At 34.2% G+C, this 23,616-nt stretch overlaps 1 protein-coding gene across 1 annotated transcript in view; it reads left to right on the top strand.

The window, feature by feature from the left end:
• Positions 1-23,616, top strand: part of LOC136031093 (importin-9-like) — a gene marked incomplete in the record, with an annotated part of 117,031 nt that overhangs the window by 60,545 nt on the left and 32,870 nt on the right. Inside the window, 3 exon segments of the mRNA XM_065710375.1 lie at positions 4,087-4,361; positions 7,725-7,868; positions 16,640-16,797. Coding sequence (XP_065566447.1) covers positions 4,087-4,361; positions 7,725-7,868; positions 16,640-16,797 — 577 coding nt within the window.

Below are 23,616 nucleotides of genomic sequence, written 5' to 3'. Positions count from 1 at the left end.
AAGCCTGTGATTTTCCTTTTAAAGCAATCTATTGATTCTTAGAATTTTGCTAGAGCTCATACCATATGTGCTCTTGGCTCTTGGCTCTTCCGACCTCGTCACAAGTGCCATATGGGCTCTTAGCTCTCGTATGGAAAGGGTGGTCGTAAAAACTTTTTAGGCGATGCATTGGATTAGAAACCAGAAGTTTCAGTGCCATTTTTAATAGTCGAATTTGATTAAAGGGCAACCAGCCCCCCTCCCACGCCCATCGTTTTCCAAACACATCCAACCAAAATTCTGAGATAGCTATTTTCTTTGGAATATTTGAAATACCCAGTAATTATGTCTTTGGGGATGACAATCCCCCCACGACCCTCAGGGCAGGGGCTATAATCTATGCTAGGTGCCTATTGCTAACATTTAAGGCTTTTTCTGGAAAGGGTGGTCACATAGATTTGCAGGAAGGCTCATTCAACGTAAGATAAAAAATTCTAGTTCCCTTTTTAAAAGTCAATAATGACCGGACGGCAAAGAGCCCCTCCCCGTGCCCTTTTTTCCCCAAATGCTTCCGACCAAAATTTTGAGATAACCTTATATGAGTATAAAATTCAGACGTAACTTATTCAATTAGAAATCAGAAGTCGTAGTGTCATTTTTAATAGTCAAAAGTGATAGGAGCGCTCTTAGCCTACCCTCCCCACTCCGCTACTTCCTCTTTTACCCAAATACATCTGATAAAAATTTTGAGAGAGTGATTTTGCTCAAAATAGTCAAAACATCATATAGCAAGGCCTTCGGGGTTGAAACGATCTCTCAGAATCTGGGAGAAAGGGTTGTAAGTTGTGCCCCGAAGGTGTATAGATTTTCCTGCAAAGTCTTGTCCTACAAGCTTCTGAGGAGGCTTGTTTAATCGAAAATGGAAAGTTCTAGTTCCCTTTCACGAGTCAAAGGGATAGATGGCAGCTAGACCCCCCCCCTCACGCCCTATTTTACCCAAACGTACCTGATTGAAATTGTGATGTAGCCATTTTGTAAAAAAACAGTCCAGAGAACAAATAATAAAGACTCTAGGGTTGAAACAATCCACGAGATTCCTGAGGCAAGGAATCTCGTAAGCTATGCACGGTTTTACAAGTTTTTTATGGAATGGATGGTCGTATCAACTTTGGATAGGGCTCATTGGATTGGAAATTGGGAGTTGTGTAACTTTCACTTTGAAGAAGGTGACCTCCGATTGTCTTATAGAATTCGATGGAAAGAGCAATCTGTGGCGGCAATCTTGACCTCGAAAAAGTTTCCCGTTGCCTTACGTAAGCGGCAACGTGCTCTTTTCAGAGTCAAATGAGAATTGAGGGGAATCATCCCACCCTCCCCCATGGCTATTGTTTTCCAAAAGAAACATATAATAAAAATTTTCAGACATTTATTTTCTTCAGTATTGCTAAAAGATCCCGTAATTATGATGATGTCAACCCCCTCACAACCCCCAGGGCAAGGGCTGTAATTTAGGCAATTCTTTCATTGCTTACATATAGTATATGTTATCGAGAAAGGTATGTATGTTTGACCTTTACTTTCCGAAAAGACATTCAGGTGAGCCTTTCAGAGAATTATGATTGTAACTTATAAAGGAGCTAAATTTTAAAGTTTTTAAAATTAATTTTTGTTCGGTTTTATTGATATAGTCGTTTTCATGGAAAAAATTCGTAGTATTTTTTTTTTCTATTAGAATCCATAGTTTCACTTGCCATTTGTATGTTGAAGAAACCTTTTCAACAATCTTTAATCCTATCACAAATACTATTGTCTAGTTGAATTTTATACCTTCTCAATTAGTCCTGAAATAAAAATTAATACCGTTTCCAAAAAATTATATCTATGCTCTTTAACTACCTGGATACGCTTGCACTCTTTTGATTTATTAAAATTGTACGAGCAAAGGTAGTAATAGTAGTAGCCCCGAAAGTTTCAACTTAATGCCCCAGTCGTTCTCGATAAATTGCTGATGTTTCTTATTGGCAACCATAAACAAACTGCCTTTTAATTTAGTTTGAAAACATAATTGACCACTTGCATAATTGTGGGGAGTTGACATACTGAATATCTCTAAAGACATAATCTCTGAACCGTTCTACCATGCTGAACAAAATGGCAGTCTCAGAATTTTGACTGGATGCGTTTGTAAAATGAATGGGGTTGGGCGGAGGCTGGTTGCTCTCCAATATCTTTTTACTCTTAAAAAGTGCTCCAGAACTTTTAATTTTGAATTGCAACAAATGACCAATTTCAACTCAAAACAAGCAAAAATTAACATGAGTAGGGCTTACAACCCCCATCCCTTCTCAAGACCAGAGTATAATTTGCACTTAAACCCGATTGAACGAACTTTACTGAAAACAAAATAAATTTCAAATCTTTTCACTTTTTTAATTTAATAAATGAAAAATTAATGAAATTTGAAAAAATAAATGCTGCTGACAATCCACGGTCATCTGTTTTTTTTTTTTTTTTCAGTGAAATGCAAATTATGTTCTGTCTTGAGAAGGGATGGGGTTGTTAACTCATGTTAATTTTCGGTCATTTGAATTTGACTCTGTCATTTATTGCAATTTCTGTTTATTTTGAGTTTCATTTATTTATTAATGGTAGTTTGTGGTAGTTATACGCTTGGAAGATTATTTGACTTCATTTCTGCTCATTTTTGTCTTATTGGAGCTCTTTACTTTTCTTTGAAAAACTTATTTGTGGAAAAAGTTTTTGAAATTAATGTCATCTACAAAGGGCACTAGAACTTCTCAGTTCTGCTTAATGATCCCTCTCCCAATGTTCTTCGACAGCTTGGTCTATGGGGTCAGCCTGAAAAAATCAATTACAAGAAAAAAAAACACACACAAACATTACTCTATTTTGATTTTTTTTTGCTCTGGAAGTCGTTTTCAAATTATGAGATACGAGGTGTGCATGACACCTCAGCGATATTCTCTCTTGTGTTATTAGTGAAATTTCTGATAAAAGTGTAAACGAGCTGAGGCATAATTTTACTTTCGAACAATTTTATTCCTAATGCTGCAAATATGTTAAAACCATTTTTATGTATAAATTCTTCTTTTTTAAGCTTTTTTTAACCTTTTGCAAATCGTATCTGAAATTTAAGTTTCAATTATTTGTCGAAAAGCAATTTCATTAATTTAAATGGAATCCAATGTGTCTACTCCCAACGCTTGATAGTTTTGTTAATAATAATAACCAGTAAAAATTATTCGAATCTAAAAATATACCTAGTAGCTAAGAAATTTGATAAATGGTAAAAATACCGTTGGAAGTAGTCCCAACCCTTTTTTCTCAAAATTCCTCTTGAGGTTAAAGTTGAGTTATCTCTGGATTTTTCCCTGGTGCCAAAAGAATGAGATAGGGTGCCCTTTTTCGTTGTTATGATTATTTTAATTTTATTTCTTATTATGAATATAATCATCTCTTTCTCTCTTTTCTTTTTCTGCTTTCAAAAAAGTGGTTAAATTCTCTCTACGTTTGAGTTTTTTAGAATTATTTTGTAAGCTCCTATCTATCGCTCACTCTATTTTAGTTCCCGATTTTACAACATTTCCAACTGTAAATATGCTGTTATAAATGATTATAAATGTGAAAAGATGGAAATTAGCTGACATACTTCCTCATAAGCTTCATAATTTTATTTTAAGGTGTCTCGAAGTCCTTATATCCCTGTCCATCTAGTTTTTCATCTTTAAGATGAAAATTCTTTTCTCCAAAGGGTTGACTTAGACTTTATTTAATCATCTATTCTGACACTGGTATATTTTCTCAATAGCTTTTATTAGTAGTCTCTTTAAAATTTCAGTAAACCTAACAATAGAGAAGCAGAATCGTCACATATCAAACAAGGCCAAAATAGTATTATATTGGATTATAATTGAGGTTGAGTTGCGAAATAGCATTGTAATTTGAGCCTTCTTTCTGCCAGGTGAAACTCATGTGCATTTAGAAATGTACACAAAAGTGAATGTCAAGCACAGTACAATTTTCGTTGTAATTTCTTTATCTTTCGAATAATTCATAGGATTTTATTATAATATATCTCTATTTCAGAACAATATATGACCTTTGTCGACACCTTGAAGATAGAAAACAAACTGCCGAAATATTGCCATATCTACCAACATTAATGGACACTCTAGTTGGTATAGCTAACCAGTATCCCGAAGGGGAATTCCTCCCTCTGATCATAGAAGTATTTCCAAGATTGATGGCACTCGATCAAGCTTTCACTGCAGCAAGCGCTCCAAAGTTTCTACCTTTTCTTCGAGATGTGTTTGCTGCGAAAGCCAAAGGTTACGAAAATGGTTACGTTTACCGCAGATCAGGTCTGGTTCATAAAAATGTGCAATGTAGAAATAGGCTTTTGCTTTCTACCAGATTATGTTGATACCTGACAACCTATTCTGGTGGATATCGTGATTACAAAAATTCCGGCCTTTGTAGCATTGGTTCTGAAAAATAGTACAAGAAAGACACCAGCTTATAGTTCTAACCAGGTTCGGTTGAGATCTAACAGCCGCCTCTGTGAGATGTTCTGAGGACGAATATTTAGATACCCTCTTTGTTCTTTCCTCGGAGGTTGGATAAGTCTAGGCACAAGGAGAACACCAGCTCTGACTCAATAGGAATGTTTGTAGAGATCTTACCGTCCCTTCTTGTATAGGTTCTGATAACAAACATGTAGGAAGCATATCCCTCTCTCAAAGTTCGTTTTTGGGACCTTTTAGACTTATGACTTTGGTTCTACCTCTCTCGGTCAACACGAGATAGATTAATCCTGCTCGCTCTTCTACTACACGTCCTAATAGCAACAATCTTGGGGCCTCCTTTGCTTGCAGATGGCAGATTGTGTTCAGACCAAAAAGAGCAGCTAGGACACAATCTCTTAATGCTCATGGAGTTTGTCTAAGATTGGACAATCTCATCTTGTAAATATACTGATGGCAAGATCGTGGGTAGTCTCCTGCTCTTCCATACTCATGATTCGCATTAAAAATTGTAAAAGTTCAGTCGAGATCGAAAATATGAAAAATCCCCCAAAATTAGGATGGCAGGATTTCGTCATGAACTTTCACGAAGTTACTTTATGAAGACTAGAAGAGGTGGATAATATCTATCTTAAGCCGCCGAGGGGATAATCCTCTATTCATTACAACCCCGACATGATCCCTAAGATGTTGAACTCCAAAGCTAGGACAGTTTCGTCTAGTATTAGTTTTTGCTCCATAGTGAGGATATCTATTTCTCTTCTTGGGGTCTACTAAGAACCAGAAACTGTTCTTGGGGAGGGACAAAGAGGGTACTAGTCATCGTGCTATAAATGTTAACTTGGGTAAAATTTGGCCTGAAAATTTTTTGAAAGACAGGAGAATCGATGCTATTTAAGGTTTTGCCCCGGGTGCAAGAGAGACCAGAACAGCCACTGCTAAGAATTTTATATTTTGAGGAGGAATTTTTCTGTTCCGTTTCATGATATCCGAATTGAAAAAAAGGTTTTAATCTTTATCTCTTACCATTTCTAAGCTACACCAATTTCCAATAGGGGAAGGATCAGTCACACTGATTTTGAGATCCTTCTTCAAACTCGTCGGTGGTAATTTTTATGAATGGTATGTTTTAAATTATATTTTTTCTGGGAAGTACATTTTAACCAGAAGAGGTTTTAGAAATCTCCTTTTCAAAAGTTATGATTGTTTAAAACTTAGAAAATTAGTCTAGAAACCATTTAAAACTGTTGCTCAATATTACTACAATTTTCAAATACTTAGAACTTTCTGTTGGATTATTTTTCTATTAAAAGCTAAGTTTTGTGTTTTATGCAGAACTAACATTTTATCGGAGTTAACCGTTCGAAATTTTTAATTTGCATGATAGACCTTGTAGTAAAAGTAGGTGTTTTCCACCTCGCCCGAAAAAACAGTAAAAATAAAAAAAAAATGATTAAGAAACTAACAATAACCGTTCCTGTCAATCACGAAAATATGAAAAGCAAAACATTTGATCATCCCTTCTTTCTATTTGGTCTCATTCTTAATTTTTTTATTGCTGGCGTTTGTAATTCTTCGGCTTGTGACATCGGCCATGGACATCAATTTTTCTTTCTTTAAAATAAGTCCCGTCCTCTTGTCTCCCTCCCTGAAGTATTTGAAATAGGGATGTTTGATATCATAATCTACCTTGCCTTGTCTTCCATACACAAGAGAATATTTTTCTTTTAGAAACAACAACTTCGTAATTAAAGTATCCGATAAATATTTCTATCACCCTTTTCCACCATCGGAGTTGGTTTGTCTTTTGCATTTGCATACTACATAAATTAGCTTCAGATTAGTTTTAAAGTGTATTTTAGAGCTTTATTTTGAAGATCAGAACTAGTTTTGTAAGCTATTAGCAAAGTCCATAATTTATAATTCACATAATTGATTAAACTAACAAAATAAAAAAATTAAGTAAATAGTAATATTAAAACTTAAAACGAACAGAAAGTATTCCGGAATCGAAAGGGGTCTTCATTTTGACAGGTTAAAAACAGAAAAAAGTTTTCCTTTTTAATTTTCTCAATAATTCCTTTTCCCCTAGCAAGAACTCTATTGTATGTATGTCTTCTATTTTACCTGACGGGGATTTGTAAGTTAAGTTTAACCTGACCTATGAATAAGACTTGAAATATAAATTCAGGCATGATCATTTAGTGAAAACTTGTATTCCGTCTTCATCAGAGTTGGATTCAAGATCTCGTGGGGAAGGGGGATTTTTATGAACTTTTTTTTTCATTTTTCTCAACAGATCAATTCAATTGAATTTTGAAAGAGGTTTTAGGAAGATATTCAAGTAGAAGCATTATTATTTTGCATTTAATTTCTAGTAAATTAGGTTTGTTTGTTCTCTAAATTGCTTGGAACCAAGTCACGAACGGACAAGAACGTTAGATGGGGGCGTGCCGGACACCGTCTTTTTGTTCAACTTTCACCAAGCAAAGCTTGGTCCCATGATATTAAAACCTAAGACGAGGAGAAATAAGTTCCTATAATGATTAGAACTTAAAACATTTCCTGAATAATGATTAGCAAGTCAGCCGTCTTTTTTTTTTTTTCTTTTTTTTTTTACTGAAAGACCAGGCAAAGAAGAAAGTGAGTGTTTATTGCTAAAATTGTGATTTTTGTACACAAAATTAGATATGTAAATTAGCTATGTCATAATATACCCTGGGACTGTTTATTCTTTTACAAATTTTTTTTTCATTATTATTATTATTATTTTGGGCTACCTTCAATTATTATCATTTGTGGAATCCCATGCCATTTATTATATGGAAACCAGAATTATGGTACTATTTTTTAGCTTATGTACTTATCGGGGATGCCAATTGGAGGGGAAATTTCGCACCTAGAGTTTGAAAAATACTTTCCTTTTTGCATTTTTGAAAAAAACGCTAAATCAAGAAAAATAAGATGAAATTTTCTTTTTGTTTGAATGTGGGGATGGGGGATACACATTCCCACGACAGAGGGGGGGATTAGTCAGACACCGTTGATTTGTTTAAATTTTACTTCATCAAACTAAGCTTGTTCCCCCGATATTGGTGTAAATGAGAGTGAAAACTGTACCAAGCCAGTGACAGGTTCAATTTACGGTTTGAGACCACCATTTCTCTGAATCAGACATATAGAACCTTTTTTGCTTTTTAGATCGGATTATAATTGACACTATTGAAGAGATAATTGAAAAACTGGTGAAAATACCCGAGGTTCTAGCTAGTATACAGACAATCCTGGTTCCTGCCTTAGTTCAACTACTTCAGGTTCGCTCAAGTAAAAATGGAAATTTAAAAGGTACGTGAATTGCTTTTTTCTTTCTCTTTCTCTCTCTTTCTTCTTTTTTGAATATATTAAATAAGCTTGTTATTAGACCATTCGCTGATAAATATAGCTATGGTTTTTTCTCCTCTTTTTCTAAAAATGAATTAACGATGCTTTCATCGTGCATATTAAAAAATTTTTATTAAGTCTTTTGTTAAAATCGTCATAAAAAGGTTTTTCAATTCATTTTATTCTGAAAATCAAAGAAAAACGTTGGTGGATCTAAATATATGATATTATGATAAGGGGCTAAAAGTAAAAATATTTATTTGGTAGAGAAGATTAACTAAAGATTTATATTCTTTAAATCCTTTCAAATATGGTAGTAACTATAAGCATGGAAATGTAGTTGAAAAGAGTAAAATTGTGATCATCTCTTTTCTCTCTTTTTGTTCTTTTTTCTAGAGGGGGGATACAACCAGTGGTGGATTTAGAGGGAGGCCAAGGGGCTTGGACGCCGAAAATTCCCAAAGAAACTTTTTTTAAGAGTTTAATGTCTTTTTCTCAGCAGTCCTCTTGATTTTATGTTCGATAGTATATTGGAAATGATGCGCTCCAATAAAATTTCTCTTCTTACAGATCAAATAGGTGAAAAAACGAGGATTTTGTCAGCCAGTAGCAAAATATGAAAGACGAAAATCAAGTAAATATTTCGACAAGGACCTCCGCCAAGTCGTCCTCAGTGCTAAAAAAAAATAGAAAAAGAAAAAAATAACATGAACAAAACCTAACCTGCAGAAAAATTTTCTACATCTCTCGTCAAATCACCCTCCTTCTACGAAAAGAGGGGTAGTAATTTCTTTAGTCGACAGGGTTCTAAAAGTATGTTCACGTAGTCATGTAAATTCTTTTTGAAGAGGCAACTTTAATATTTACCGTAAATGGCCTACTGCAATCTTTTAAAGAGACAATTGAAATAAAAAAATATATAGAAACAGAAATTTGGCTATAAATAGAGACACTGGAGATATTTCCTCAGGCCCAATTTATGACAATTTAATATTAAAAGACTCTTTTAGTAAATTCGCCAAGTCTAATCGAAAACTTATTAAAGTCTAATTAAAAACTAATTAAAAAATTGATAATCGACTAAAAACCGATATTGTAGACAGGCAAAATCTGTTGCAAGGCAAAGGATAATTATTCAATCTAACTGGTAGCTTCTCTTTCATTGTTCTTAGGTTGGTTTTGTTTTTTGATTCAGTGTCGTTTCTCCTTTTGCATAGTTCACTTCAGAAGGTTAGATTTTGTTGTTGTTTTTTTTTTCCCCTTTTTCTGTTTTTTTTTTAGAACTGAGGACGACTTGGCGGAGGTCCTTGTCGAAATATTTGCTTGATTTTTGTCTTGCATATTTTGCTACTGGTTGACAAAAACCTCGTTTTTTCACCTATTTGATTTTTTCTCTTTTCATTTATTATTGCTTTTCTTGATTTTGTACGTAATGCTTAGCAAGTATGGTCTCAGAACGCATTTTTATCTGTCTAGGTCTAGATCCTACACTTTTAAGATATCTCCCACGATCTTAGGCAAGAATTGTCATTCGTTCGGTAATTCCGTCCCTTTGCTCGAGTCTCTGACAAGTCTTATTTCATATTTATTGTGGTTACGTTTGATCAGGTTGAAAGTTGCATAAGCTTCTATGCTTGTATTTGACTTGATGTGAATCAGTGATATTTAAAAATAAAGTGCAATATATATTGTAAAGTATTTTAATGGTGAAGCGAAACCATCTACAGTCTGTTATTTTTTTTTTTTTTTAAGCATTGCATGTAGTTGGTGAAGATGGCGCTGTTCCAGTTGTTAAGCCAAGGGTAGTACTTATTTGGCTAATGTCGTTTCTTCCAAAATTAATCCAATCAAAGGGATTATTGATGAATGGCCATTTTCATTGTAGCTTTATGCATCATTTTCCTTTTTTCCCGTTTTTAAACACCCGGGAAAGATTGAACATTAAGAATGAAACAGATTAGTCCTATTGTATTAACGCTCGTTGCGATCAGTTTTCTATAGGGTGTAGATCTATAAACATTGTCAACTACGTTAGCCAACATGAAAACTTCAAGAACAGTTTAAATACCTTATTTTGTTTTAAGTTTTAAAAGAATAGTTTACTTGTAAATCCTAATCGTAGCTAACTTCCTTAAATATTTCAGAGAAGTTACGAAATTCTTAAAACATTTCGAAGCTATAAAGCGGCCGCCATAAATCTTTAATTTATTGGAGAAGCTACGCGCACAGCGTAGTTTTTTTTTTTAGAGAGAGAGAGAGAGTTCTTATTTCCTTATTCTTATTTCCAGTTCTTAGTAGCTTTATGAAATGAATCTGCTGATTTTCTAACTGGTCGGTTTTCCTCAAATTCTAAACACATATAAAGGAGATGGTTTTTATATTATTGGGAAAGATGGGGTGAAATGGTGGCGGATACAAGAATGGGAGTTGCAGAGGCTGCTTTATAATTACCAACTTTCTGATCTCATAACTAAAAAAAAACAGCTCGCACCATCGTCGCTCGCTTTAACCAATAATCTGTGCCATAAAATTGTTGTTGAATCAGCGAGGAGGGTTGTTGATGAAACAGGGTATGCAAGAACAGATTATTGGGCAACCATTGTTGCGATTTTTCGTCCCCTATCTTCTGAAGCCTTGGTACATTTTCCCATTTTTTTTTAACCAAGTCTTTTCTCCTAAGATAGATAGATAGATAGATAATTTTTATTTGCAACAATTACGTACATAAATATGACAAACCAGTGCACATGCCTGGTGGCATACTTTAGCACTGACAATGTTACCTACACTACGAAAATAAAAATTAGCATTGACTGTGTTACATACTTTAGCTCTGACAAAATAAAAATAAATCAAACCTAAGTAAATACAAGCCTACAGCATCAACCTAAATATACAAAAAAAATAGTTCCCCGCAACACATTAAACACGCATCAACTACTCATTTGTTATTTATTTAAATATTTGAAAACCCGTCATAACTTACATATAAATCCGTCATACCTTTAATCCTCGCACCCAATCATTTTAATAAATTTCAACTTTGCGACTATGTTTTGTAATTTTTTAATAAATAGTAAGTTCATTATTTCTGAAAAAAATATTTTTATCACAGCGTCGTTAAATTTTTTTTACTAACTTTAAAAATTCTCGCTTATTGCTACATTTTCGTACTGATACTGGAATTGAGTTCAAAATTTTTGACCCAGTATGACGGATGCTGAAACCCGCTCTTGACGTAGGACAAAATTCACGCGAAAAATGTGAACGATGAGTGGTTGGATAATCATGAAATAGGGAATTAGTTGAAAAAATACTCGAGAAATTTGAAGGTAAACTATTATATAAATAATCATGACAAATATTAGAAATAGAAATTGCATGAAGTTGATCCAAATAATATATTCCTGAATTCCCTTATGAGTGTCTAACTGAAGATCCATGCTCAATTCCAATCAGTTTAATTTATTTATAACCCATCTACAAAAAAAGGAGGCGAAACGCCCATACGATGGAATAATAAGAGAAAAAAAGCTATAAATAAATACAGATCAACACCAACAAACAGTTAAATAAATAATGCTGACCATGGATGATATACTATCGACATAGAAGAACGAAAATCATGTAGCCTTTTATCAATAACACATATAGGCGAAACTAGATAACTTCGAAGACCACGCTGCCTTTTCATGATGAAAGTATAACAGTTCAAAATAGGGATGAAACCTTTTAATCGACAGTGAACACATATACAATTTTTAACTGGATATTTCGAACACATATACAGTGTTCATCATCAGCAGTAAACTGCTGATATATGTGTCAATACTGTATATGTGTTCGAAATATCCAGTTAAAAATTTTATATCTGTTCACTGTTGATTAAAAGTTTTCATCCCTATTTTGAACTGTTATACTATAGGCGAAACTAGGTGGAATTTATTCATTAAGTAACTATTTCTAGTCCAAGGAGGGTAACTGAGAAGGAATTTAGCATAACGAAAATATACTCTACGAACAGATAGTTTTTGATGTTCACTAAAAAACTGCCAAATTGGACAAAGAGAAAGGAGATGAGTTACAACAAGGCTATTATAAATTTTCGCAAGATTTAATTTATCTACGTGTTTAATATTAGATACAATTGAAGAATAAGCAATTCTCAGTTTTCTCTTCAAATTTTCAGGGGGTAATTTCACAGTTTCCTTCATATTTTTTCCAATAGACATTCCAAGGTAAACTGATTTTTGAGAGAGGGGGACTTGAGCATTAGCTAAAGACAAAAAAACAGGGCCATTCGTCTCTTTAAAATTGAAAGCTACAACAGCAGTTTTTTCAACAAAGCCCAATATCTTTATATTCATTATAAAGCTGATTAAACACGTTTTCACATCCACTAAAAGCACGACTTAGATTCAAAACGTCATCTGCAAAAGTTATTAAAGACAAGTTAAATCCATGGTGAATACAACTAAAATTAACAGAATTTTGGGCAGGTAAAATAGAGTTACTAAATAAAGAAGGTGAGGTAAGGCCACCTTGTCGGACACCTTTCAGAATATCAAAAAGGGAAGATACCCCCTTTAACTTTGCCTTTAGGTGATGGTACATATACAGAAGGCATTTTACTATACAAAAATTTACCCCTCTTTTATGCGCTTCAAGAAAAAAATGGGAAAAAATGCAAGAGTCGAAAGCTCGAGCAACATCTAAAGCACAAAGGATAATATGGGATCTACTTCTTTCCGCATCATCAAGAACATGCATTAAAGCAAAAAAGGGCATGAGACTTTAAAAAGAATTCTCATTGCTTTATTCTGAAGTATTTGGAGAGATTTAAGTACAGATGGAAAAGCAGAAGCCCAAACAGAAATACAATAACGAAAATATGGGTGAACAAAAGAATAATAAATTGATTTTAGAATATTTTTCGGAAAAAAATAACGAAAACGTGATAGAATTCCAATATTTTGGGAAATTTTTAACGATAGTGTTTTCACATGTTTGTGAAACGACAAATTTTCATCTAAAATAACACCAAGGTATTTAAACTGATCAACCCTTTTTAATTCAAGACCATTCAACAAAAGAGAAATCCACCTGAAATGACCGATCCAGTTTGCGAAAACAACATAAATTGGTATTTTTTCTCATTAAGAGCTAGTAAATCCCTTGAGTACCAAAAAGATACACCTTGTAATGTGCATTCAAGGTTTTTGAAAAGAACTGCTAAGTCCCGGTGAGAGGAAAAAATTAATACATCATCAGCAAACATAATAATTTTGCAAACAGGCAGAACATCCGGTAAATCATTTATAAAAAGAAGAAATAAAACAGGCCCAAGTACAGAGCCCTAGGTACTCCGTAATTAATCTTGAAAGTATCTGAACGAAGATCCCGGGATTTATCAATACATTCTAGTCGTCTCCCAGAAAGATAAGATGCAAAAAAATTAACAGTTCGTGTTGAAAATCTGTAAGACTTAAGTTTCGTAAGAAGCAAAGAATGATTTACAGTGTCAAACGCTTTAGCGATATCAAGGAAAACTGCCCAAGCATGTTGATCACAATCTACTGAATCATCCATATTCAATAAAAGTTCATTAATCGCCAGTTCAGCTGACTTTCCCTTTATAAACCCAGATCGAGAAGTGTGTAATATCTTATTATCAAATAAATGTTTTTGTAGTTGACTATTCGCAATTTTTTTCAAAATTTTACTATAAACTGAAAGCAAAGGAATACCTCTATAATCTGAATAATCAGTTGAATTACCGGCTTTAGGTAATGTCATAACATTTGCTTTTTTTTTTAGAAGCTCAGGAAAAATCCCATGTGTAAGTGATAGATTAAAAATATGTGCCAATAAAGGGGAAATGCTCGACGCTACCTGTTTAACAATTTGCACTGAAATACGAAATTCATCTGCAGAAAAACTTTGCTTAAGCTTCATAATATTTTTTTTTATCTCATGAGGCGCAATCTCAGAAAAAGTAGACATTCTTTCCGCATGTTGCTCATTACCTGCAATGATAGGGGAATTCAACTGTGTACTCATAGTCTATGCAAGTCTAAAAGCAATATTACTAAAATAATCTCCCAAAGTATTTAAAATATCTTTAGGTTGTGTAATTTTTTCCCCATTTATTTCCAGGCACTCAACACTAGTACTCTTACGATTATGAGGACGTACTCTTCTATTTATCATTTGCCATGTCTTTCTCATATCAGATTTATATTTCAGGAATTTACCATTATAAAATTTTCTCTTCTCATGTCTTATAATTGAATTTAGCTTATTCCTATAAACTCTATAATCTTGAAAAGATTCGGGAACAGTGACTCTGAGGCCAGTTCTCTTATCTCGTCTTGGAATTAGCTTAAAAATCAAACAAAAATGAAACAAGGCTAATAATTATGCAGCTGTGAAGGCTACAAGAATTGAAAACCTGTTCTGGAATTTAAGGATATGAAATACAATTAAATTTCAATAAAATTGAAGAATATGAATTAGATTGTTTTTTGTTTGTAGTCAGAGAAAGATGTAAGACCTCTGTTAAAAAAAAGTCAAATTAGCATAAAGCAAACAGGACGTAAGAGAAAGTCATTGAATGAAAAATCTTATATTCTGTGTTTCAATCTCTCAAAAATATTTAAATGCTTTAGTTAAGAAATTTGTGAATTGAACCAACTTTTAAAGTTAATTGCCTAAGACACTAGATCAACTTCAAAGCCAAAGCTGTAATAATCCCTTTCATGAAATACACCAAGAAACCTTAGAAGACAGAAGACTCCTCAGTCACTGTGCCTATAATCACACTGTTTGACATTAGTTAGCAGTCCTGTTACAACTGACTAGATTTTTGATAATCGAAAGTTGGACTTGAAGTGTTTGCACTGAAAATCAGAAAATGTCTTTGAATTCCGTGAAATCATTAACCAGAATGCAAAGGGTTTAGTGACAAAAGGTCGTCGTTTTCTAGATAAATGGCTCCAAAAGTATTCATGGCTGGTGTTCAGTCCTTCTGAAAAAGGTACATTCCATAAATTCTGCAAGTATCATGATGAAAGACATTATCATGTTGCTGCAGTACAAAAATCTATGATGTTTAGCGAAATACAAGAAGGAAAAAAACGTTCCATTTTACCAGAAATTGAATTTGGAAAATAACGAGGAAAGAATTAAAAACAAGAAATATTAAGATCAATCGTCCAGGCTGCTTTATTTTGTGGTTTTTAAGAACTAGTCCTGCGGGGTCTCCTTGAAAAAAGGGATCTCATTAAAAAAAAAGTGTCTGAAATGAAGGAGCATTCTGAGAGCTGTTGTGATTGGTGATTGATTGATGGAACACAAAATTATGGGAGCATTTCGAATCATCCACTAAAAGCGTCTCTTCAAGTGGATGATCTCATAGATAGTGTAGGCAATGGCATTCAGGAAAAGTGAAAATTGTGAAGTATTTTTTCGTTAGTGGCTTATGAGATGAATGATGTAACTTCAAAAGAACAGTTTATTCTTGTCGTCTGTTATTATGACGATCATCAAATAGAAGAGAGTTTTTGTGTTTTGACACTGCAAATGACTTTGACTGGCCTAGATCTTGCAAAGTAGATTATTAGACTCTGCTTAGAGTTTGGATTAGACACGAACAAGTTGGTTGGAATTAGCTTTAATGAAGGTAGTAGCTTGTCTGGTTTAAACAATAGCAGTGCAGATAGTTGAATGCGTTGGGACAACGACCTTAATACCAAGACGCCAACGTTGGTGATTCTTCTGTTCAGACATTTCTCTTATTACAAAGATTTTGTCTTTTCGACATATCTAGGGCAGCTATGTAAAGATCTCGATATGAGATTTTTTTTTTAACCACCAAGCTGTAGCATTTCAAATCCAACTTCTGCTCCATCGTTTTATTGTTGATGTTGTATTAGCTGAGGTTTCGACAAAGCTCCAAAAATATGAGCAGTTCTGTTCCTTCTAGACTAGCCTCCTTGCGGAGCTAATTGTCTGGCAAGGCAAATAGAGATCTTTAGGCGAATGTCATCATCCCAATAAAGCTTCTGAAACTCTTGGTGCGTGCAACTACAACTTTTTTCCAACTGTACATTCACTCTTGATTGTATTCTCCGTGTTAAAACAATGTCTGTAGAGCGTTCATTTAGCACGGTAAACCAGCTTAAAACATACCTCCAAAATCAGACTTTAGAGGGTAGATTGAATAGTCGTGCACGTATCTCTATCGAATGCAATGTCAAGGTGGATATTTTTTTGTATGTTTTAAGCGACTTCTGGATGAAATCAAGACGGATCAAAAAATAAGGATCATTGCAGTGCTTATGTTGTTTTAATCTGATTCAAAGACTAGTAAGATTAGAGTTCTTCAGTTTGGTTAATTGAACTTGTTATTCGGTCTTTTTTGGAGAATGGTAATAGATAAGCTAAAAGGGAGACTATGACAGAAATATACTATCTTGCTGAAAAGTTTTTGGACTTCTGGTAGCTTTTAGCTGGTGCCCCAAACGAAAACCCTAAATGCGCAACTAGATAGGCTACGAGTTAACTACTGAAATAGACAAAAATATGAGTTATTTAAGAAAACTTGTTAAGCACGTCTTGGTTGTGGGTAGTTTTAAGCCCACCTATGGTCTTCCTGCATATGCCCCTAAGTTAGCCAGATTATGTTTGAATACTATTTTAAAAAAAAATATGTATAATAAGCTTCTTTATTCAAGCTAACCTAGGTGCTGTTTTTCGAATGCTGAAAATGATTGTACGAGCGTCGACTTCCCCTCTTGGCGAAGAACTGCTGCAGCTACTGCCCTTGCTTTTGCGTGTTCTAGACGAAACTATTCATGCATTAGGTGAAACTGAACGTGAGGAAACTATTCAGGTAATAAAAGAGTTTATTGTTCAATTTTTCTTATATATATATATATATATATATATATATATATATATATATATATATATATATATATATATATATATATATCTATATATATAAAAATAAGTTGTCTGTGTGTGGATCTGTGGATGGATCAGGTGACGTCATGTTTGTCCGCATATGACGTCTGAATTATTTCACACTAATACAAAATAAGAAAAAAAAACTAAAAAAGGTAAAAACTACAAAAAAAAACTAAAAAGAAAAAAAAAACTAAAAAAGCTAAAAAACTAAAAAAAACTAAAAAAAGGTAAAAAACTAAAAACTAAAAAAAACTGAAAAAACTAAAAAAAGGCAAAAACTACAAAAAAAAACTAAAAACTAATAAAAAAACTAAAAAATCTAAAAAACTAAAAAATGTATATTCGCAAGTTTTACGTAGTTAAAAACATATATATATATATATATATATATATATATATATATATATATATTCACAGGTGGGACATAGGGACACAACTACAATGGCGCGTAACTAATATGGCGCGTAACGACTTACGCGCGCGGGGGGGCTTGGGGGGGCGCGAAGCGCCCCCACCAACTAGGTGTTGGGGGGGCGCGAAGCGCCACCCCAACAGCTAGTATATATATAAAAATAAGTTGTCTGTGTGTGGATCTGTGGATCTGTAGATCAGGTGACGTCATGTTTGTCTGCATATGACGTCTGAATTATTTCACACTAATACAAAAGAAGAAAAAAACTAAAAAAGGTAAAAACTACAAAAAAAAACTAAAAAGAAAAAAAAACTAAAAAAGCTAAAAAACTAAAAAAAAACTAAAAAAAGGTAAAAATCTAATAACTAAAAAAAAAACTGAAAAAAATAAAAAAAGGCAAAAACTAAAAAAACTAAAAAAAACTAAAAAAAGGTAAAAAACTAAAAAAAACTAAAAACTAAAAAAGAAAAAAACTAAAAAAAAGGAAAAAACTGAAAAATAAAAGAGAAAAAGAAAACTAAAAAAATAGGAATAAATATATATAAAAATAAGTTGTTTGTGGGTTATGTCTGTCTGTCTGTCTGTCGAGTGACGTCGTGTTTGTCCGCATATGACGTCTGAATTATTTCACACTAATACAAAAGAAGAAAAAAAAAACTAAAAAAGGTAAAAACTACAAAAAAAATTAAAAAGAAAAAAAACTAAAAAAGCTAAAAAACTAAAAAAAAATACAAATGACGACCGGGACACAGGGAGTATAAATGACGACCAGGACATAAGTAAAAAAAAAAAATAAAAAAACTAAAAAAATGGTAAAAACTACAAAAAAACTAAAAACTAATAAAAAAAACTAAAAAATCTAAAAATCTAAATAAACTAAAAAAGAAAAAAAAGAAAAAAGGAAAAAAATAAAGGAGAAAAACAAAACTAAAAAACGAATGTATATACAGACCGGGACACCGGGATACAAATGACGACCGGGACACAGGGAATATAAATGACGACCGGGACACAGGGACACAACTACAATGGGGACGCCGGGGGGCAGAGGGGGATATAAATGACGACCGGGACACCGGGACACAAGGAATATAAATGACGCCCGGGACACTCAAAGAGAAATCTCAGACTGGAACACCGGGACACAAATGACGACCGGGACACAGGGACATAACTACAAAGGGGACGCCGGGGTGCACAGGGGGATATATAAATGACGATGGCGACTTAGGGAATGGTCGATTAGCAATCCCCATCAACAAAGCTCAAGGGCAATCATCAGAATCATGAGGTATAGATCTGAATACGGATTGTTTTCCCATGGACCATTATATGTTGCATGTTCAAGAGTCGGTAAACCTGACAATCTATTTATATGCACAGACAATGGGACAGCAAAGAATGTTGTATATTCGCAAGTTTTACGTAGTTAAAAACATATATATATATATATATATATATATATATATATATATATATATATATATATATATATATATATATATATCTATCTATATTCACAGGTGGGACATAGGGACACAACTACAATGGCGCGTAACTAATATGGCGCGTAACGACTTACGCGCGCGGGGGGGCTTGGGGGGGCGCGAAGCGCCCCCACCAACTAGGTGTTGGGGTGGCGCGAAGCGCCACCCCAACAGCTAGTATATATATATATATATATATATATATATATATATATATATATATATATATATATATATATATATAATGTATATATATATATATATATATATATATATATATATATATATATGTATGTATATATATATATATATATATATATATATATATATATATATATATATATATATATATATATATCAGTGTTCGGACTCGCCTATAAATTCCAAAAAATTCCTATATTTTAATGCACTCCTATAAAATGCCTATATTTTGGCTAAAATCCTATTATTCCTATATTTTCTGGGGAAGAGCACTAAGAACATTGCTCATGATTTGCAATTTTCTGTCTTTTGGTGTAGATTGATAATTAATTACAGCTGTTGAGCTTTTTGAACTTAACTAATGCTTTGTGTTGGGCTTAGTAAGCTGCTTCTGCCTGGGCTATGCTGTTGTGTTGACTTAGTAGCCTATGTTTTGTTTTTTTGTCATGTTGGGCCTGTCCGAAATGAGCAAAGATCAGTATATAGGCTAGCAGTCTCTGCTTAATGAGACTGGAGTTCTTGCGATTTATGTGTTTCCTGGCTGATCGCTGGCTGGCTGATGTGAATACGGCCCAGTTATTCAAATGGGCTATTCTAAGATAGTTGCTAATCGAGGGAAGTGTAATAGACGTGCACTGGGTAGGCTATATGCTACATTCTGTGATCAATATGTCCTTTATCTATCTGGTCTTTATCCCCTTATAAAGAAAAATGATTTTAATCAGATTCGGACTTTTTATATCAGATATTGTAAATTTTTACTTTATCTTCCCCCTTGGTATAGCAATGGTAAGATAATTCGTAAGTTTGATGTCCCTGATATAAGTGCAAAGTTGGCCCTCCTGCATGGAAGATTGTCGGAATCGGCTTTTTATCGTTTATCGTCTCATCATCCTTTGGGTCCGTCTGTTCGGTTAATCTCATTGTAGCATAGGATTTTTATGGCACTTGGTATTAACCAAGTGACATATAGCAATCGCAAATTCTGTCGGTCTGTCTGTCTGTCGGTGCTGGTTTTGCTACTTTAGGCACTTCCAGGTAAGCTAGGACGATGAAATTTGGCAGGCGTATCAGAAACTTGACCAGATTAAATTAGAAATAGTCGTTTTCCCGATTTGACCATCTGGGGGGAGTGGGTGGCCCGTTAATTCAGAAAAAATAGAAAAATGAAGTATTTTTAACTTACGAACGGTTGATCAGATCTCAATGAAATTTGATGTTTGGAAGGATATCGTGTCTCAGAGCTGTTATTTTAAATCCCGACTGGATCTGGTGACATTGGGGGAGTTGGAGGGGGAAACCTAAAATCTTGGAAAACACTTAGAGTGGAGGGATTGGGCTGAAACTTGGTGGGGAAAATAAGAACAAATTCTAGATACATGATTGACATAACCAGAACGGATCCGCTCTCTTTGGGGTAGATGGGAGGGGGGGGGGGTTGATTCTGAAAATTAGAAAAAATGAGGTATTTTTAACTTACGAATGGGTGATCGGATCCCAATGAAATTTGATATTTAGAAGGATATCGTGTCTCAAAGCTCTTATTTTAAATCCCGACCGGATCTGGTGACATTGGAGGGAGTTTGGGGTGACCTAGAATCATGGAAAACGCTTAGATTGGAGGGGTCGGGCTGAAACTTGGTGGGAAAAATAAGCACAAGTCTTAGATACATGATTGACATAATCAGAACGGATCCGCTCTCTTTGGGGTAGTTTGGGGGGGGGAGTTGATTCTGAAAAATTAGAAAAAATTAGGTATTTTTAACTTACGAACGGGTGATCGGATCTCAATGAAATTTGATATTTAGAAGGATATTGGGTCTCAAAGCTCTTATTTTAAATCCCGACCGGATCTGGTGACATTGGGGGGAATTTGGGGGGACCTAAAATCATGGAAAACGCTTAGATTGGAGGGATCAGGATGAAACTTGGTAATTTATGTGACCAAGCATCCCACGTCATCTACCACAGATCTCATCCCGAGGACTTCCGAATCCTATAATTGGCCTATATTTGGGCCGGGAAACCCTATAAAAATAGGAAGAGCCTATAATTTGAAACGAACCGACCTGTCCGAACCCTGATATATATTCCTCCATATAGAATCCATAATATATAGAAGCCTATCACGTGCCACTAGATGGGGCAAGGCGGTCCCAATATATTCGCCGACTGGTCCCAATATATATATATATATATATATATATGTATATATATATATATATATATATATATATATATATATATATATATATATATATATATATATATATACATATATATATATATATATACATATATATATATATATATATATATATATATATATATATATATATATATATACATATATATATATATATACATATATATATATATATATATATATATATACATATATATATATATATATATATATATATATATATATATATATATATATATATATATATATATATATATATATATATATATATATAGTATGAAAACATTTTAAGGATAGGGTCTGGGTGGTCTTCAACCACTTTCACCTTATAAAAAGGACCAGCATTCTCAATTCACGATAAATTGAGCATCACCCAAGTTTCTACGATCATTAGGGGGAGGTCGGTAATGAGGAAGTGGCAGCCCCCCTTCTACACTAAATATGTTCTGTTCATTTTAGGCTTAATGTTAATCTTTACTTTCATAATAGCAGTGTAGACTAGAAATATTTCCAAGAATCAAGACGAATTAAATATCAATTTCTACCTCCATCCCTCCCCCTCATGCCTCTTCCTTAGAACTATTTCTGTATTCACCTGGAGGCTCAATGAGAGTTAAGATGTTTTGACGTTAAAATTCACTCTCTGGGGCACCCTTCCGAACTATAAAACAGCCAGAGAAATCTACTGTAGAGGTTTAAAGCACACGTTTACAAATGTTTGGAGTAGTGTATTTTTTTTTTTTTTCCAAAGAAGGATCATGGATGTGTGATGATTTTCCAGATATAAAAAAGGACCAGGTATCGAAAACGGTGCATGAACAGGGGCTGGTTGATGTCTAATTACTTTCAAAAGGACTAGGTTTCTCAATTTGTGATCGGATGAGCATCCTCCAAAGGGGATGGAGGCTCAATAGGGGAAGGCTGAGTATTAGGATGGGTATGAGCTCATTTTGCAGTTTATGTTACTCTTTACTTTTATTATAATACCGTGGACCAGAAATATTCTCGGAAATCACGAGGGGTTGTATATCAAAATGTACCTCTACACCCTGTGCCTCTCCCTTAACACCAATTCTGTCTTCAACTGAAAGCTGAATGAGTGTTAGGACGCTTTGGTATTAAAATGCACTGTTCTAGGCATCTGCCTCCCTCCCTAACTACAGAACAAGTAGAGAACTCTATTGTAGGTGTTTAAACCCCTAATCTATAAATGTTGGTAATTGTGTAATTTTTTTTCCAAAGAAACACCATAAATGAGTGATCATTTTCACTTTCTATAAAAAAAGACCAGATACCAAAATTGGTTCTGGGACAAGGGCTGCTGGGTCTTTGCCTACTTTCGATTTTAAAAAATGGACTATAGCCCTCAACTTCCGATCGAAGAGCATCCTCTGAAGTTTTTATGACTTTGAGGGGGATTTCGAGATGAGGAAGGGGCAACCGCCCTTCTATACCACTACTATTACTAACAGCTCACCATAGCACCAAGCTGTTTGAGGTTAACACAGCTACGCACGCTCCTCCTCCATCCCAATCTATTCAAATCCTCCTTCTTTACACCCGCACAGGAACAGAACCTGCTTTTTTTGTGCATCCTACTGTTTGATTTTTTTTTGGAAAATGTCTAACAAATCTTCGTCCGTTTTTTGGAGCTCTCATTCTTCAAAGCCATATTTGACCATTATCATCATTGTAGCTTTCAATATTCTAATCTTGGTTCGCAGACTTATCTTCTTATTCTTCCAAACTTTTTTCAACTGTGAAAAAACACCTCGAGCCTTGAGCCTTGGCTATTCTATTATTAACATCTTCACTGCTCCCACCGTCTTTACTAACAATACTACCAAGGTAAGTGAAGTTGTCTACTTGATCATTCTTTTCGTTACCCAACGTCAACTTTTCATCTTTACTTGTTCATAGCCCTAGCGACTTGTCTTCTTAACATTAATTTTCAAACCTCTACGGAATCCTATACGGAATTAATTCTGGTCATTTTAGGGTTTAATGTTATTCGTCACTTTCATAGTAATAGTATGAACCAGAAATTTTCCTGAGAATCAAAAGGGATTAAATATAAGTTTCTACTTCCACTCCAACCCCCCTCTGCCCCTTTCTTAGAACTAATTCTGTATTTGCTGAAGCCTCAATGAGACTTAGGATGTTTGGCCACCCTCCCATCCAAGAGGTTGAAGAGATTCTTATTCATCGTCAAGAAATCACAAGATTAACCAAAGAAACTTCTGTCGCGTCTTCCCGCGTTTTATCAAGTATTGTCAGAGGCTTGACTGATCTTGCTGTCGCCCGACGTCCCAAGGTCAAATCGCCCAGTCAAACAGTTTGGTCTATTAGGCTTTTATAAATCCTGCATTTAAATAATGGATAAATCGCATAATTTACCTTCCATACCCCGGGGCTTTTGGGGGCATGGAATCCCTG

Source organism: Artemia franciscana, chromosome 9 (genome assembly GCF_032884065.1).
Source record: "Artemia franciscana chromosome 9, ASM3288406v1, whole genome shotgun sequence".
NCBI classification, from domain to species: domain Eukaryota; kingdom Metazoa; phylum Arthropoda; class Branchiopoda; order Anostraca; family Artemiidae; genus Artemia; species Artemia franciscana.
This window is presented reverse-complemented; position numbering and strand designations above follow the sequence as displayed.